Source organism: Lepisosteus platostomus, chromosome 6 (assembly GCF_059453375.1).
Source record: "Lepisosteus platostomus isolate fLepPlt1 chromosome 6, fLepPlt1.hap1, whole genome shotgun sequence".
Classification (NCBI taxonomy): Eukaryota; Metazoa; Chordata; class Actinopteri; order Semionotiformes; family Lepisosteidae; genus Lepisosteus; species Lepisosteus platostomus.
Genome location: NC_142616.1, coordinates 35,398,172 through 35,416,141, shown reverse-complemented (window position 1 = coordinate 35,416,141; position 17,970 = coordinate 35,398,172). Strand labels below are relative to the sequence as shown.

At 40.0% G+C, this 17,970-nt stretch overlaps 1 protein-coding gene across 1 annotated transcript in view; it reads right to left on the bottom strand.

Moving 5' to 3' along the window:
- The window catches only part of LOC148661626 (catenin alpha-3-like), a 600,833-nt gene that overhangs the window by 33,321 nt on the left and 549,542 nt on the right, over positions 1 to 17,970 (bottom strand). Inside the window, exon 14 of the mRNA XM_088635643.1 lies at positions 13,414 to 13,506. Coding sequence (XP_088491769.1) covers positions 13,414 to 13,506 — 93 coding nt within the window. The remainder of the gene's footprint in view (positions 1 to 13,413; positions 13,507 to 17,970) is intronic.

Here is a 17,970-nt window from a genome sequence, read left to right as displayed (position 1 = left end):
CAAATCTTAAGATTTCTATATTTATGTCTTTATTTAGTGGTTTCATTAGTGACAAAGGCTAAACTTTCTTGGAAAAATGTCTTTTATGTGTTGCGGAAAAAACTGACTTGCTTTAACAAAATATGTTTACAAATCCTTTCACCTGGCATTTTCGTAGTTAGAAATTATGGAACGCTCTGTTAAAAGCAAGGGAGTTTTTATGTCCGTTGCAGTTCTTTTGCAACATGAATATAATTATATCGATATTAATTTCTTGAGATACGCGATTCCATATTATATTCCCTTTTAATCAAATTCTAAAAGTATGCTTGTTGACTCCAGTATCGCGTTAGTTAAAGACTTTGATGCTTAAAATGTTTAGGGAGAAATGGAATACTGGTGTGTATGTTTTCTTTAAAGTACCGAGACCAGCCATATGCTGTATGTTTAAGTTCCAAAATTAATATCGTTTATGGACTTCACACGCGTTTGTAGCGGCGAGGCTTAATAATAAGGCAGAATTAAGTGTTTCTGAGCTTCCCAAATGAGGCCTCATTTCTCTGTTCATCTCTGTGGTGCAGCCACAGAGAAACCATTCATGCAAGGTGATTTAAGGTCCAAGGACAGCTCCCAAAGGGGGATGCACTTAGCTAAGCCTGGCTATCATGATCAATGGTCATCCATTGGTGCCTATCTGTCTAGGGAGTGCGAGTTGGACATCTGGATTGCATTCCTAAGTGTCAGGACTAAGTGACTCATATCTCACCTTGATCAACCAATCAGGGACTGGTAGGGCCGAGTAACCCACGTGGGACTCTGATGCCCATGGAACTTTCAGCCAATCAATGAGCTGAAGTTCCTCCAGGTAAAAACAGGCAACACAGAGAGCCTGGGAGATTCAGACAAGATTCAGATTCAGATTCAGATTCAGATTCAACAAGATTCTGTGAGAATTCCAGGGCAGGACGGCCCAGGAGCAGAAGGCTCCCAAGGGCAGGACATTCTCGCAGCGCGCCTCCTGACCATCCTGAGACTCAGCCCGGACAACCACGGAACGGCCAGTGTGTCCGAGTGCCAGAACTTTCCTTTGTTCTAAGAGTCTAGAGTGGAGGTTGCCAGAGAGTAACCAGCAGCAGGCCTCCTGAACAGGTCGGAACTGTGGAAAGCTGAATCACTATTCAGAACTAGCTCTTCATCAGGAACGAACCAGTCCTCTTCCTGACTTGCTGGGACCCACAGTCATCTTTTCTCCTGTGCACAAACTTTGCTAGTTAAAGCCAACAGTGAGCATCAGCAGCACACCGTCGCAAGCCGCACAGCACAGCCTGGCACCAAGCCAGAGAGCGCGGATTGGACAGCAACAGCCTGCAACTGTTTCTTTGTGCCCGCAGGAGATCTGAATCCCCAAAGATTGGATGAGTATTCAACTTCAATGCATTACAGCTCGAGAATTCAATTGTTATCCCAACCAGTTGATATCAATTTAATTCCTAAGAGTTATGTACTTGTTTGAGTATCTAATGTAGAAGTTGTAACCAAGTTCACTTTACGAAACGGTCTTAATGAATGATATACTGAACGTATGTCCTCTTGATATGTGTAACACTTTGTAACTGATTGAATATATATCTTTTGTATTCTGATAACCCTCTCGATAAGATCTGTTAGGTTTATATGCATATTTTATGTATTAATAAATGTATCCTCGTGTATTAGTACCTGTGTGTGCGCGTTGTTTGAGTTATGTCGCATGGTTGGATTCTAAAGCCATCAAAAGAATCAACTTTGTGATTTACTGCTACAATTAATAATTGTCTCAGTAAATGCCCAAACCCTACAGAACTGGTGCCTTCAGAGAGCCACTTTTCTTACATATTTGGCGTCCCTGAACCGGCTATGAATCACTACATTTATTTGGCGTCCCTGGCACGGGCGTGGCAAGACTGAAATGAGTCAACCAAGCGGAATAATTCAATATAAAACGCCGCAGGTTTCATACACGACAATACAGTGTGCTGAAAGCCGAAAGGAAAAAAGTTCCCCTTGCTCTTTAAGCAGTGCTTGATTGTTTTGTGATCTTTTGCAATCTACCGGGTTGATTGCATATTTGATCTTGTGGTTTTCTGTGGTAAAACTGTGATTTCGTACTTAAAAGTAATACTCTTTAAGTTTAACGATGGTTGCTAAAAGGTCTGAGTTCGAGTCGCTATTAAGCACTCTCTCTAGCAGCGACAGGTCTGACCACGATCTCTTCCATATCTCCGTCAGCGGAGAAGCTAGAAGGATAAATCTCCATTCTCTGAGAGAGCTAGCGAAGGACATAGAGAGATTTGACCCGGCAGTGTCAGAGAATAATATCGAGAGTTATATTCAGGACCTCAGGTATAACCTGCAGTACCTGCCAAACGCCACAGAACAGGAGAAAGTGTTTCTGGTCAGGAAAACTACCAGCAGAGCTGTACATGAGTGGATGGCTAGGCAGATGAAAGAAGTCTGTAATGACTTTGAGCAGCTATGTCAAGCACTTATCGAAGAATACAGTGCGTTTATTGACCCGACTGCTGCGATAGCCGCCGCTCTTAACATTAAGCACGAGAGAGCAGAGTCCCCTCGCGAATATTACGAGAGACTTAGACGAACTTATTTTGCAGGGCGAAATGATGAGGGTTGCGAAGAGAACACACATTTCAAGGGTTTATTCATTGCGAATCTCCACCCGTCAGTCAGAAAGATGATCTTAATGCATACAGATGCACAGACCATGAAAATGACTGATATTAAGAGATTCGTGCAGAAAGCCTGGGAGTATGATGTCCAAAGTCGCTCTGAGCAAAAAGTTGCTAAAGCGACTGCGTTCGCCGTCAGAGCCAGCAGGGTTAATTCCCCCCTGCTCGAAGGAGCACAGGCTCCTGAGCTGGCTAAGCCCCGTTCCAAAGCACTCACACAGGACCGCACCCAGCGTCCTAAGTGCCATGAGAACACCGGGGGAGGGAAAGGGCTAGAAAAGGCTGAACAAAAGGATTCAGTAGCCGCCCGCCTGGCCAGGCTGGAACAAGCTTTATTAGGACAGGGACAACCGCTCCCCAAGGCTGCCGGAAGCGTGAATGAGCTGATACTCTCCACTGGAGGAGGCGGAGACCCGCCCCCTCTCCCTCCCTCAGTCTATCTGATTGAGCGGAAGGGTTCCTGCCTGGATAAGGTCAGCCACTCCCAAGTGAGTGCTGACTCCACCCCTGAAGTCACAGAGCAGGCAGTAAAACGCAGAGGAAAAGCAAGAAGCTTTTACTTCAAGGCTGCCATGGGAGATGTCTTACCCAGTGAGACACTGATTGACACTGAGGTTGAAAGGTGTTTGAAGTCACACGGCAAGCTCAAACGGGTAGAAAAAGAAAAGGGCATGCGACTCAGAGAGGAACCTTTGGTGAATCAACAGAAAGGCAAGGTGTGGAAACAGGTCAAGGCTCCTAAGCCTTCTGTACAGAAGGAAAGGGGGGCCAAGAGGCAGACTGTGCTCACACAGTGCCCACCGAACACAGAAGCCTATGCGGAGATTCCTTCTGTTCCCTCTGGACAAGAAATAAAAATATTTCCTTGTTCCCCAGATATACAGGGAAGTCCTGTCCCGGCTGAGGTCCCAACAGCCTCCCTGCCACAGGAGCGCTGCTCCGAGCAGCCGCCTGATCCACCAGGTAAAGCACACACCTTTTACATCCCTAAAGAGGAGCAGATCTCCCCACCTGGCGATGAAAAGGAGCTTTCCCTGTACACCCTGGCACCCAAGAGGGGTCAGGACCACCACCCTGCAGTGGTGGAAGGGATCCAGATGGCAGGAGAGCAGGTTGGTGATGTAGCCCTCACCCTTAGCCCTGAGAGGTCCTCTATTAGTGAGGATCTGCTTGAGCAGCTGTCACAGGGCCACCGCCAGGTGCCCCTAATGCAACATTCACAGGTTAGACAGGAGGTCCAGCTGGACGCTGAGACTACTGCGCTGTGGACACACCTGATCCCAGATGCCGATTCCCTCTGCTTTGACCCAGGGAACCTGCAGTCAGGTAACATTATTTCTCACGACTACCAGGTAGTGAGTGAGACTGACCTGATTGTTCCTGCCTCAACGGCAGGGTTTCCAACACACCCAGTGCCCCAGAAGGGACAGGGAATGAAAGCCGAGCCGGTTTTCTTACAGCCACCAGCTCAGTCTGTCAGTCTGAGTCTGACCAACAGTGGTTCAGCCAGACTGGAGCTGGATGGTAAAGTCACCCGCCTGCCAGTGCAGGACATTGCAAAGAGAGGTGTCAGAATCCCCGCCTGCACTGACATGGGCCTGGTGAGTGATAGTGAGTTCAAAGACAGTGAACTAGCTATCCCAGTGCTGGGCCAGCTCCCTGAACCCCTAGCGAGGGAAGGGGGGAGCGAGCAGGTGTCCTACACCTACCCCCAGCGAAAGATTGTAAACATGCCGATAGAGGGATTCCTCAATCAGGAAGTGTGCAGGGTGGACCTGAACAGTGAGAATAGGATAACAATCCCAGATCACTCAGGTGCTCCAGATGACCACTCAGCCGAGGGTCAGGCATGCTCCACCGCTGCACCACTCCCTGCAGGGTTCCTAGAGCACAGGCATGAACAAATCGAAAAAGCAGATGCCCTGGAAACGGAGGAGCAGCATCAGCCGCTGCGTCAGATCTCCCCAGATTTTCAGGATGTTGGTGCCCAAGATGCCACAGGGCATACTGAGAAAGACACCATGTACACGCTGCGCCAGCTTAGAAAGGCAACAGTCACTCAGAAGGAGATGACTGGGATCAGCCACCCGAAAAGACTTTTGGGAGGACTGATTGCTGCCACCACTGTTGTGCATTTGCTATTTCTGGTAGGTTTGTGTGCTACTGGCACTCTCACCCTGACTGCCCCAAGAAGGCAGGGGTCAGAGATGCCAGAGGGTAGTGACAGACTGTATCAACAGCAGCAAAAGTTGGAAAGCTTAGGGAAAACCCTAAAGGCAACTTCCTATGCAACAGGGTTAAACCTTATTCCCCAAACAGTGGACATGATTGTTGGTGTTATACAGTGGGTTTATGCTTGTGTGCAACAGGCCAGAATGTTGACACAAGACCTGTTAAGGGAGTTTAGTGCCACTGTAGCCAGTCTAACCATGGCACAAATCCCAACCCACTTGATTCCACTCTTCTCAGTAGAGGAGTATGTGACATTAACCCCATCGCTCATAGCTCACCCAGAAGGCAAACCAAGATTGAATTCGGTTCCAAATCTTGAGATGGGTATGGCTACCAAAGCTATCCATTGGCTGTGTCTAAACGATTCACCAATGAAGGGTGTAAAGCTACTAATGGGCAGAGGGAGGTTAATGAACCCCATGAAGAGCAGGTGGGAAGTAAATGGCTGGTCAGCACACCACATTTAACTGACACTATGACTTGTGACGGGCATGATACAGCTACCACAATGCAGCTACCTAACCAATAGTTTTCCTGTAAGTTCCCGAGGAGGCCATAGTACAGCATGGTAACTTAACAATGTACGGTCTGGAACCAGACAATATAAGACCAAACTTGAGGTCTAAGATGCCTTCAGGTGCCACACTATTCAATTGGATAGAAATCCAAGAAACAGTAAGCCCTGAAGAGGTACAGGTAGTTAGTTTGCTTTAATGGAACAAACCTCCAAACCACCCTAGCAGATACCCAACACAGGTGTTGTGGTTTATCGGGGGCTGGGAACAGGAACTGTTGTTATTGTAACACTACTGCCAGGTAGCTGGATCATGACTGACAGTGTACTCTGAATGATGTACTCTCACATCAAGATGTACTCTGGGTAGCATGAATGAGTCAAAGGTAGCATGTCAAAAGAAAGGAAGTGACTTCTCCCCAAATATCTACCACAGAGGTATCAGATATTGACAGTGAACTTCCTGATGTGTAATTCCTAGACTGAGATAATGTCTCCTACCGTGTTTATACATACTCCAGATGTTATTCATCCTGTTTGTATCCAATGCTGGTTCCGGTATGAATTCTCGAGGAGTAATGTAGACATTTAAGATTAATGTTCTAATGGCAAGGGACATCACTTAACTCTGTTTTGTTTTGAAGGCAACAATGCCTCGGGACCTCGTGACCTTCAAAAAGGGGGGATATGTAGCGGCGAGGCTTAATAATAAGGCAGAATTAAGTGTTTCTGAGCTTCCCAAATGAGGCCTCATTTCTCTGTTCATCTCTGTGGTGCAGCCACAGAGAAACCATTCATGCAAGGTGATTTAAGGTCCAAGGACAGCTCCCAAAGGGGGATGCACTTAGCTAAGCCTGGCTATCATGATCAATGGTCATCCATTGGTGCCTATCTGTCTAGGGAGTGCGAGTTGGACATCTGGATTGCATTCCTAAGTGTCAGGACTAAGTGACTCATATCTCACCTTGATCAACCAATCAGGGACTGGTAGGGCCGAGTAACCCACGTGGGACTCTGATGCCCATGGAACTTTCAGCCAATCAATGAGCTGAAGTTCCTCCAGGTAAAAACAGGCAACACAGAGAGCCTGGGAGATTCAGACAAGATTCAGATTCAGATTCAGATTCAGATTCAACAAGATTCTGTGAGAATTCCAGGGCAGGACGGCCCAGGAGCAGAAGGCTCCCAAGGGCAGGACATTCTCGCAGCGCGCCTCCTGACCATCCTGAGACTCAGCCCGGACAACCACGGAACGGCCAGTGTGTCCGAGTGCCAGAACTTTCCTTTGTTCTAAGAGTCTAGAGTGGAGGTTGCCAGAGAGTAACCAGCAGCAGGCCTCCTGAACAGGCCGGAACTGTGGAAAGCTGAATCACTATTCAGAACTAGCTCTTCATCAGGAACGAACCAGTCCTCTTCCTGACTTGCTGGGACCCACAGTCATCTTTTCTCCTGTGCACAAACTTTGCTAGTTAAAGCCAACAGTGAGCATCAGCAGCGCACCGTCGCAAGCCGCACAGCACAGCCTGGCACCAAGCCAGAGAGCGCGGATTGGACAGCAACAGCCTGCAACTGTTTCTTTGTGCCCGCAGGAGATCTGAATCCCCAAAGATTGGATGAGTATTCAACTTCAATGCATTACAGCTCGAGAATTCAATTGTTATCCCAACCAGTTGATATCAATTTAATTCCTAAGAGTTATGTACTTGTTTGAGTATCTAATGTAGAAGTTGTAACCAAGTTCACTTTACGAAACGGTCTTAATGAATGATATACTGAACGTATGTCCTCTTGATATGTGTAACACTTTGTAACTGATTGAATATATATCTTTTGTATTCTGATAACCCTCTCGATAAGATCTGTTAGGTTTATATGCATATTTTATGTATTAATAAATGTATCCTCGTGTATTAGTACCTGTGTGTGCGCGTTGTTTGAGTTATGTCGCATGGTTGGATTCTAAAGCCATCAAAAGAATCAACTTTGTGATTTACTGCTACAATTAATAATTGTCTCAGTAAATGCCCAAACCCTACAGAACTGGTGCCTTCAGAGAGCCACTTTTCTTACATATTTGGCGTCCCTGAACCGGTTTTCTCTACACGTTGCAGTATGCTCCTATTCTTTTTATGCTCAGGCACTAAGTAAAAGGAGATGCTTCATATTGCTTGACTAATTTTAAAAACTAAGTTATAAATGCAGACGCTCCCTCGGTGCGCTGCTCTGGTGCGCCGGCTCTTACACAGTGCCTGTCTGCCGTAAGAGTTACAATATACATACCCAACACTGCTTGTACCCATCTGTCATGCAAATAAAACACCTTGAATTGAATTGAATTGAGGGGAGAGGGATGGAATACTAAAGCCAATACTGGCGACGTGCTAATGCGTTGGTTTAACAGTCCGGGTGTGGCAGGCTTCCAATGTCAACTCGACTCGATTGGAAGACAATGAACGTATTTTAGCCCTAAATGAATTAATAGCAAACATGGTTTACATAAAATACATTTTTCCAAGAAAGTTTATAATAATATGATCTATAGTTGAAATCTGAGCCTACTTTAAAAATAAAGGAAAAGCATTTTCAGAGAGCAATCACGCTGTGTTTATGTAGAAAAAGCGATTAGGTTTATGAGCAATCTAATTACCTATTCGCTTAAAACGCTATATAAAATAAAGTTTATTTAGAAATGAATGATCAGTGTTGCAGTTTAAATAATGGGAGTCAGGAAACTAACACACAGCGCCACCGGATTTAATAACGCAATAAAAACGCTATAAAATAATGTGACTAGGCACAGAAAAAGTTTACAGCACAGTACACTAATAAATGCTGACCATGACTTTAGAAGCATAAATTACCTTACACTCAATTTAAACACAAGCTGTCTTTCTGTATGAACCTCTAAGCTGGTTCAAACAGAAAATGTAGAAATGCTTTAGCCTGATTATGATTAAAAAACACATATAATTAAACACGCGTTTGCGATTTAAATCAGAACACAATTTAAATCAATATAAATGTTTATATTGTAATGCATACTGACCAGCCTCCATTTCTCTATAAAAATTTACTCTGTTGCACACACACACACAATAGAAGCAGGAACCGCTGTCAGAAGGGAAGAAGGTGACTATTCATTGTTATCAAAAATGACTTAGAATCGATCATGTTGCGATATTTTGAAATATAAAAGTCAATTGATGTCCATTATATCGCTATTCTATTTTTTCGAAGAAATGTTTGTTAAAAGAAAAGTCCAGCACCAGCTGGATTCGAACACACAACCTGTGCGTTGTTAGTCACGCACGTAGACCAGTAGGCTACAAGACAACTCGCGTGAACAGGGAGGCGAAACAGCCCTACACAGCCCTGTTGCAGTACACGAATAAATCATACCGTTATTAAATTCTTTAGATACGCGATTCCATATTATATTCCCTATTAATCAAATTCTAAAAGTATGCTTGTTGACTCCGGTATCACGTTAGTTAAAGACTTCGAAGCTTAAAATGTTTAGGGAGAAATGGAATACTGGTGTGTATTTTTTTCTTTAAAGTACCAAGACCAGCTATATACTGTATGTTTATGTTCCAAAATTAATATCGTTTATGACCTTCAGATGCGTTATGCTCCTCTTCTTTTTATGCTCAGCTACTAAAATTTCCCTTTAGTGGTAAAATTCCATATAAATATTCAAAACTAAGCGGATTGAAATGTGCACAGTAAAGACATTAAATGATTAAATCTTTTCACTACCAACCAATGCACCACGAGTGCCCCTGTCGGTCATTTTGGCCAGCCAATCACTTACCGCGGTGCCCTGCGGGTTGGTTACTGTACCGCGGGTTTTTACAGCTCATTTTGAATGGCTGCATCTGTACAGTATGCTGTTTGTCCATTTTTGAATGATAGATGATTGACATGTCTGATTTAATCATGGCATGTTTTACATACTGTATGTTAACTTAATATGTATATACTGTATGTTACATTGCAGCAATTTGCATTTGTGACAGTAATGTAGGTACAAATCAATTAGCATAGTTTGCGTTCAGGACATTTATCAAATCATTCAATTTTATTTTGCTAGGTCAACACTGGATACTCGAAAATAGCTATTTTTCAGTTTTAGTCAGGACAAAAACAAACAAAATAACTTTAAATCTCCTTTTCAGGAGCTGAAAAGAAAGAAAAAAACAAATCCTTTCTCTTGCCCAATTACCTTTGTTACTATGGGATGTCTCTTTGCTACTAAGATAAGCCTTTTTTCAATGTGTATTCCCTTATTTTACCAGGTAAAACAATTGAGAATAAATTCTCAATGTAAGATTATGTAAGATGTTACATTTACATTGTTTTTCCACAATGATTTATTCATCTGTTGTTCATGTAGTTACCGCTTTGTGATTATACTTGAAAAATTGCCTATAATGTAACTTGTGAATGGACATTTTTACACAAAGTGTAATTTGTCTGGAACAAGCTAACCAGTCAGAGCTGGTAGTCTTCAATCAAATGACTACTAAGTAACTAAATGAGTAAGACGAGCAGAATGCCCCCCTCTTTTTTGGAACCTCTTATTTTATTTAGATTAACATTTGGATAAACTTTCCATGGCTTTTTTCACAAAAGAGCATTAATATGAGGGATATTTTCAAATATACACTAATGTCAATTTCATTGTGTAATTAAATAATAGTGCAACACAAGACAACATTTGCTTTTGCATTATGAGTTGTTCATAATCAGGATTACTACTGTAATGTGGTGGTAAGTGATTTTATCTTCAATATGTGAAGATAGCCATAATTTACTGTATGTGTTCTCTATCATGCTCTATATAATTATATACAGACAGAGCCATTTTAAAGATGGGAATGATTTCATTTCCAATCACAGCAGGAGAAATCAGTGATAAAAGGGTTTGTATATTCCAGTGCTTTAACAATTAATTATGTGTATTAAGTAGTTCATTCATCCTGCATTTTATCAAGACAAGTTGACAGCTTAACTTTGAATCTTTGTTTACAAATTTTGATACACTTTTAGTTAAGCAAAAAATTCTTAAGAATATGTTAAGAACCAAGTGGCAAAGGTAAAGATGGTAAAGATTTTTAGAAAGCAGCCTAGCAACTGTACATTATTAATGCTTTGGCTTATTGTATGGGAAGTTAAATTACTGTTACTATATGTATTAATAATCATTTGCTGACTATTTTGTTCTGATTACCTTATCTCATGAAAAGGTGATCTGGGGGTGTTCCTTTCTTGTCAATGGTGTAAGCATGGGTTTTGTGCTTCATGGTTTCCCTCCTGTTTGACGCCTGCAATTAACCTTTTATCAACAGGTTGTTTGGGCTCTGTCACCCTGGGGTACATTTATTTTGTCCCTCCAACTCTTAATATCTATGCTTTGAAACATGTATATCTATCTTCAACTAGCATGACATCCGAGTTCACTCTCCACATGCTGAACTTAGTTTCGCTCTCTTTAGTAAGGTGCAGTTCAAGAGGCTTGGTTTTCTTGCTTTCTTATTAGGTTGTCTGTCTCGCTACCAGCTTGTACTTTGATCAATGGGATTTATACTGGACAGGACTCAAATCCATTGCTGAAGAGTCCACCTAAGCTGACTTTGTCCAGCTTCCAACATGATCAACTAATACTAACTGATTAGTGATCATACTAATCAAGTACGGGAGGATTAGTAAAAAGTGGAAAAGCAGCACATGAAGGTTTTACATAAAAATGTGTCTGATTTCATTTACTATAGAGAAGTGTATGACTTTACATGCAGGTAGCAAAAACAAACTAAAGCAAAAAGATCAAACACTTTTTAGACATTTCCTTGGACAGTGTTTTCTCTTAGTCTTTATTTTAAACTGCCCCTGTATTATACTGTAACGTCCTTAATGTTTTCATCCATGGAAGTAAAATTAGCCACAGTATTACCATATGTTGATGCTGTACAGCACAGTTTGTAATTCACAATTAACAAAACACAATTTACTTGCAGAGATGAGTCGTTCCCTACTGAAATTTCTTGTTATATGTTTTTGTATAGAGGAATACATCTATGCCTACACCCTAAGCCATAGACATTGGGATCATAGAAAAAATGTTCTGTTGGCTTTCATAAAATATAGATTTGACTTTAAAATATATTGTAAATAATTAACATTGACATGATTGATAAGGTCTCTTGATTTCAATTCAGGTTGCTGAACCATAATTGATACTCATTTTAATGTATATTTGTATTTTGGGAAACTATCCATCATTTATTCTAAATATTTGAGAGCACTGTAAATTGATTAGTGATGGTACCCTGACTATATATGCAACATATCCTCCACTTGGTTGCCAATCATCTGACCAATTGGGGATTATTTGGAAAACAAATACAGGACAATGAAGGATTAGCCTGAGGATTCTGCATTGAAAAGTAATTCATTTCTCCTCCACTTATATCTGAAATCAGAGATTCTAATGTTATTATTTTAATTGATATATAATCGTGCTCCACAGAAAATTCACTGTTTATAGAAAAAGATATTCACAATTAGGGCTGTACAGTGGCACTGTGTTTAGCATTGCTACCTCACCACCCTAGAGCCCTGGGTTCAATTCTGGACCATATGGGTTTTCTCCCGGTGCTCCAGTTTCTGCCCACAGTCCAAGAAATACAGAGATTAATTGGATTCTGGAAAAACTGGCCCAGGTGTAAGGTTGTGACTGTGTCGGTAATTGTGTGTCCTGCGATGGACTGATGTTCCACCCAAGCTGTATCCAGCCTTAAGTCTGTTGCCTGCCAAAATAGGTTCCAACTCCCCAGCGACTTAAATTGAAGTTGTTAGAAAACTGATAAATCTACATTTACCATTATGTAATATACTGTATTATGCACAATCAGTGTGTTCATTTACTATGATTGGAAAGAAGGGCTTTTTACTGAAATGCTGACTGCAAAGGCACTAATTCTTTAGGTATTAGACTACCATTGTACTTTTCTTTCAGGGTCAGACATATTTTGTACCATGACAAAACTACACATATTACAATGTGTATAGAAATATAATACTTTATCATTGATTTGGCAAATATTGCATTAAAGTTCAGTTTTCTGGTAATTACTTTACAATATTATCCCTATTCAATCATTTTCAGTTTATTTACAATTTTCAACCCATTCATTCATTTTCTAATCACTTTATCAAATAGATGGTCATGGAGGAGCTAGAGCCAATCCCAGCAAGCAATGGGCACATAGCACGATATACCCTGGATGGCACACCAGTCCCCACAGGGCTCACACAGACACATATATGCTTCAGCTAGCAGCAACCTTCTAGCCACAGGCGCAGATCCTTAGCAACAGTGCCACCGCTCCATCCTAAACCCTCTCCCAGTCTCCCACATTACTGTAACCCTTACTCCACTGGGCCACCTAAGACATCTGATTATCTATTGTTTATTTATCTTTTATGGAGTATATGCCTAGTCTGAATGTTTGGGGAGAAAATAAAATGTTAGAGCATAAAGTTTAAATTCAAGAAAACCTTTTGACCCAAACTGATGTTCTAGCTCATAGTTTCTTACAATATAACAATCATATGCAAAAGGCTCATTAAAGCCCCAAAACAAATAGCACCTGGAGTGTGACCTATAAACCCAATCCATAAATACACTCTTCTCAATGCAACAAATTGCCTCCCATAGTCCATGCAAAGACTGCTAGCTGGCACGATAGTTCACAATTTATATTGAACTTTATGCAAATAATTTGAGAAGAATCGCATTAGAAGGGCAGCACATATATGATATGTTAACCTAAGCCTTATTCCAGTCTTAATCTTTGTGAAAACACTCATCTCCTGGTCTAAGACAATCTACGCACATATGACACTTTACATTAAACAGTCCTATCAATCTTCTCTTTATGTAGACTGAAGATATCTTACCCTGTCTGTCTTTCCATCTGTCTGGACACTAGTGCGGCTGCGACTTTCATATTCCTCTTCTAAATCAGACAGGTCTTCTAGTTCTTCTGGGGTCTGTAAAAAAATGGATGTTTTGTTTTATAAAACAAAAGACCTTTTGCCATAGTTTTTATACTGAGATTGCTGTCGAGAAATGTGACATAAAAAACTGATTTATAACCAAATATAACCTTGGAATAACAAACAATGCGTCTTAATATTATGTCTTTCTTAAACTCTCCTTTTTATTTTTCTTAGTAATGCCATTGCATTCTAGCCAAAAATATCATGCCAGAGCAAAGAATTGAAAATCCTTATTTTTTTTATTTAACCAATGTTTTTTTTAATATGGTTGCTATAGCATTCAGTATGTACTTAGGCTGCAAATCACAGTGGTCATCTTCATGATTTGATTGAACAATTACTTAGACTTCTATAAATTATTTTAATTCTTCCGTATGTGGAAGTACTGTATAAAATACCTCCACCACAAGCAATATAGCAATACAAATCACTGTTTTCTAAGGAAATAAATTGTTCATTATCAAAAATACATTGATCCATCAATTTTCTAACTGCTTCATCCAATATAGGGTAGTAGGAGAGCCATAGCCTAATTGGCAAGGCAGGATACACTGGACCCATCAAAGGACAGACACACAAAGATAAACACAGACACACACACCAAGGTCAATTTTCCCTGAAGGCAATTTACTTTTCAGTATGTCTTTGGACTGTGGGAGGAACCAGCAAAACGGGGAGGAAACCAACAGAAACATGAGGTAGCAAACCTCAAGCAGACAGCACCCCAGGTCCAGAATTGAAGCCAGAGTCCCAGTGCTCCAAGGCAGTAATGCTAACCACTGCATGACCATGCAGCCCATTTTTCAGAAACATAAAAAGCGAAACTTAAACTTTCCATAAAGAAACATTTATTCTGATGCTATTTTCAGTGATGACAGCTATAGCATTAAATCACTTAATGTAGATTCATTGTGATTACATATACAGTACTGTATATTAGCTGTAATGCATATGGTAAATTAGAGAGTTCGCAACTGTTCTCAAGGTCCTAAATTTAAATGGGCTTAAACAAATTTCAATTCAATTTAGATTCTCCTCCATTTCATCAGACAGCTAAAGTACTTTATATTAAAACATCTCCACAAGGAAGGAAAGCCGTAATTAGAGGCTTCTATTTATTGGACTTACAGTAGATGTTAATGCTGCAGTTTTTGAACCCTGTGTCCTTGTATAATGGTTCTCTTTACCTGCACAAGCAAGTTATGCATTAACCTGTGGATTTAGAGTCAAGCCATTCACTTCACTTTCTTCTCACCACTGTTTGGCCTTATATTGTCTCGAGGGAAGAATTTTCATCACTTTGTGATATGACAGCTTCTGTCTGTAATGTGGTTTGGGATTTCAATAAGCAAAAGTAAAGGGGCACCTGTAGTGGCATTCTAAACTGTTTCCCTCATTTCCTTGATTTGTTTACATCTCATTTATCATGAAGGTTGGAGAGGACAGAAAAATGCTTTCCTGCTAATGCACATCATTTTTTATAGGGTTGCCACAATAGTTTTTTTCTCTTGATTTGTCCCAACAAAAATATTTGCTAGAGAGCATATCAACTACTTTTCTTTCTTTGTTCACGGATGAATGATTTTAAATTAATGTACATCTTTAGAGAAATTTGTGACACACTGCTTTGTGTTGTAAATGTTTCCCTTTTGTGATATTTTTCTTGATGCAATACTTGTTTCAGCCAATGCAATTATTCTTTGTCTTTGTAACTACCATATCTACCATTATCTTAGGGACTAGAGAAACAAAGAGATAACCTTTCAGAACTATACCAGAAATGTTTCAATCAAAACAAGATCAGTAACATGACAGACATCGTTTTAGATTTACATTGTGCAGTTTGCTATCATTATATTTCACACATTCACCACTATAAAATGATTTCAAACAAAGACAAATGACTTTTATTTATCTAGAATTTTTATGTCAGTCTGAGTTAACTCTCCCAAGATTACAAATCCCTGCTACAAGACATTAAAAGATGAGCTATAGTAAATCATACTCCATCATGCTTTAAATCAGCACAATATGGACCTGAATATACCATTCAGTACCTGAGTTTGAAGCAACATTCGTTTTGTTATTTTACATGGATTGAAACCAATACAGACTCATCACAAATAATCATTAACTGGACAAAATGGAAACCACCACACATTGTTTTAGCTTTTAAATAACTAAAACATACAAGGAATTCTGTGCCCTTAATATACAATAGAATGTTTAAAAGAAAATCTATAAAAAATAAAAGCTCTCCCACCATTACAAATACAGTAACTTGTGAACATATCTTTAAAAATCATTTGGCCATGTACGATATCAACAATCTGCACTTGTACTATAGTAAACAGGATCCTAGAAGAAGTAAATAAGAACAAATAAAATGTATTTTGAAGGGCTATAAGATTTTTTTTTCTAGAGGTGTTTTCACTTTCTTTAAAATTTTCATCATCGCGGAATCATGGGTCCTACTTAAAAAATGTTTAAAAAAGATCAGAAAATAAATCAGAAGGTCATGAATATAAGCATATCTGCATTAACAAAACAGGATAAAATTAAAGTGTACTGAACAAAATAATGTTAACATACTTGAAGTGTTTCTTTTTCAGTCAGCATAGAATAAACCTTTACTTGTCACTTTAAAATGTGTTTTCTGTTCATTGCTTTGATACCCAACCGATTTACCCTTGTCTGTGATCCATCTTTGAAAGGCAGTGTTGGTCACATGGGTTTGAGTCAATTGAGTGGAGGTTCCACTCTTTCTGGGGTTAGATTAGATCAACCCTAGCTGTGTTGATACTCTATCTCTTTCTATCTAGAAGGATAGAAGTAGTTCACAATACACTTGTGCCACTTACACCAATAACTGTGAGGTAATACAATTATCAATGAAAACATCCAAGTTTACAACTAGCGTCCCATCAAGGGTTTATCCTGTCTGGAGCCAAATGCTTGCCTTGATAGGCCCCTGCTTCCCCATGACCCTGAATTGGATGAAGAGGTTAGAAAATGGATAGCTGGAACACCCAAGACAACGGACGAAATAAGCTATACAGAAGCACATAAAACACATACTGTAAAAATAAACACTATGAAAATTACCATTAATTTAGACTTTGTCTAAATTAGTCAAGGACCAATTTATTGTTTTGATCTTATAAATTCTTATTTTGTCTCTATAACATTTTAACTTTAGATTTAAATGAGCTGTTACTCAGAACTATGAGTCCTGCTTCAGTACCAAGGCAGCTGTAACACTGTAATACTGCCTGTATTCTAACGAGCTAACCTAATTTTCCAACTTATGAGAAAACCACATACAGTAGCAAGATCCCAAGGTACAGTAGTTGAACTCCTCCTCAAGCAATCCACCTTTTCCTTGGGAAGACCCATGACCTCAGGTGAGGTGAGAAAGGAAGCACCATCATATAGTATGTAAACATCAGAGATTCCACCCTTAACATCCATACCATCGAAAATTAAATTAAAAGGAGTGAATACACAAAAGAGCTGTTAAAAGGTAGTTGTGATTGCAGTGATTTGCACGATCAAGTGGCTAGATAGACACAAGAGGTCCAAATGATCAATGCTTTGATTAGGTGACCTTGTTTTGTAAAAAGTCAACTTGCATCTCTGTAAAAATGTATTTTGTATCTGGGGTGTATATATATTATACTATATAGTATATGTTAATTCCCCAGATGGCAATTCAATATTATAGAGGATTAAAATTGTAACATATAACCCTTCCTCTAATGACTTTGGATTCAGAATAATATATAATCAAAAGGAAAATCAATAATGCATGAAAAGGAGAAGCCATTGCCAATGAATTACAGTAGTGTTGCAGACATTTTATTAGCTGTGGTTCAATATATATGCATCTTAAATGCTTTCCCTTCTTGTCTGAAGTCTGAAATCCTTCCATGCTAGCAAAATGCATTTGTTCGCCTGCACAGAGCAGATGGTTGATGCATGTTCCTGTGTCCCATAGAGTACATAATTAGTTTACTTTTCGGTCATTTGGGATTTATCATGTCAGACATTACTACTGAACCGTGATAAACATTTGTGTCAGCTGTGTTACAAACCTTCGGTTTAGCTTTATTTCAGCCATGCAGGTCTTCCTTCACCTTTCAGAGACGTAAATTCCCCTGACAAGGACAGTTCCCTACTTGCATTATTTCAATTGAAAACCAAGTACTTCTAACACGCAAGGAGGGAAAAGGTAAAACAGCTTGAGGGCCGAAGTTCAGCACAGTTTGAAATAAATGATTTCACAGAACTGTCCCTTATTGACAGTTTGTGAGATTTACTCACATACTGTAAAATGTACCATTGTGTACTCTTTTCCAAAGATGTCAGTTATATAAACATAAATAACAACACAGACAAAAAAGCTACATGCAAAAAATCTCTAAATGACACATTGTGATATTTTCACTTAAACAG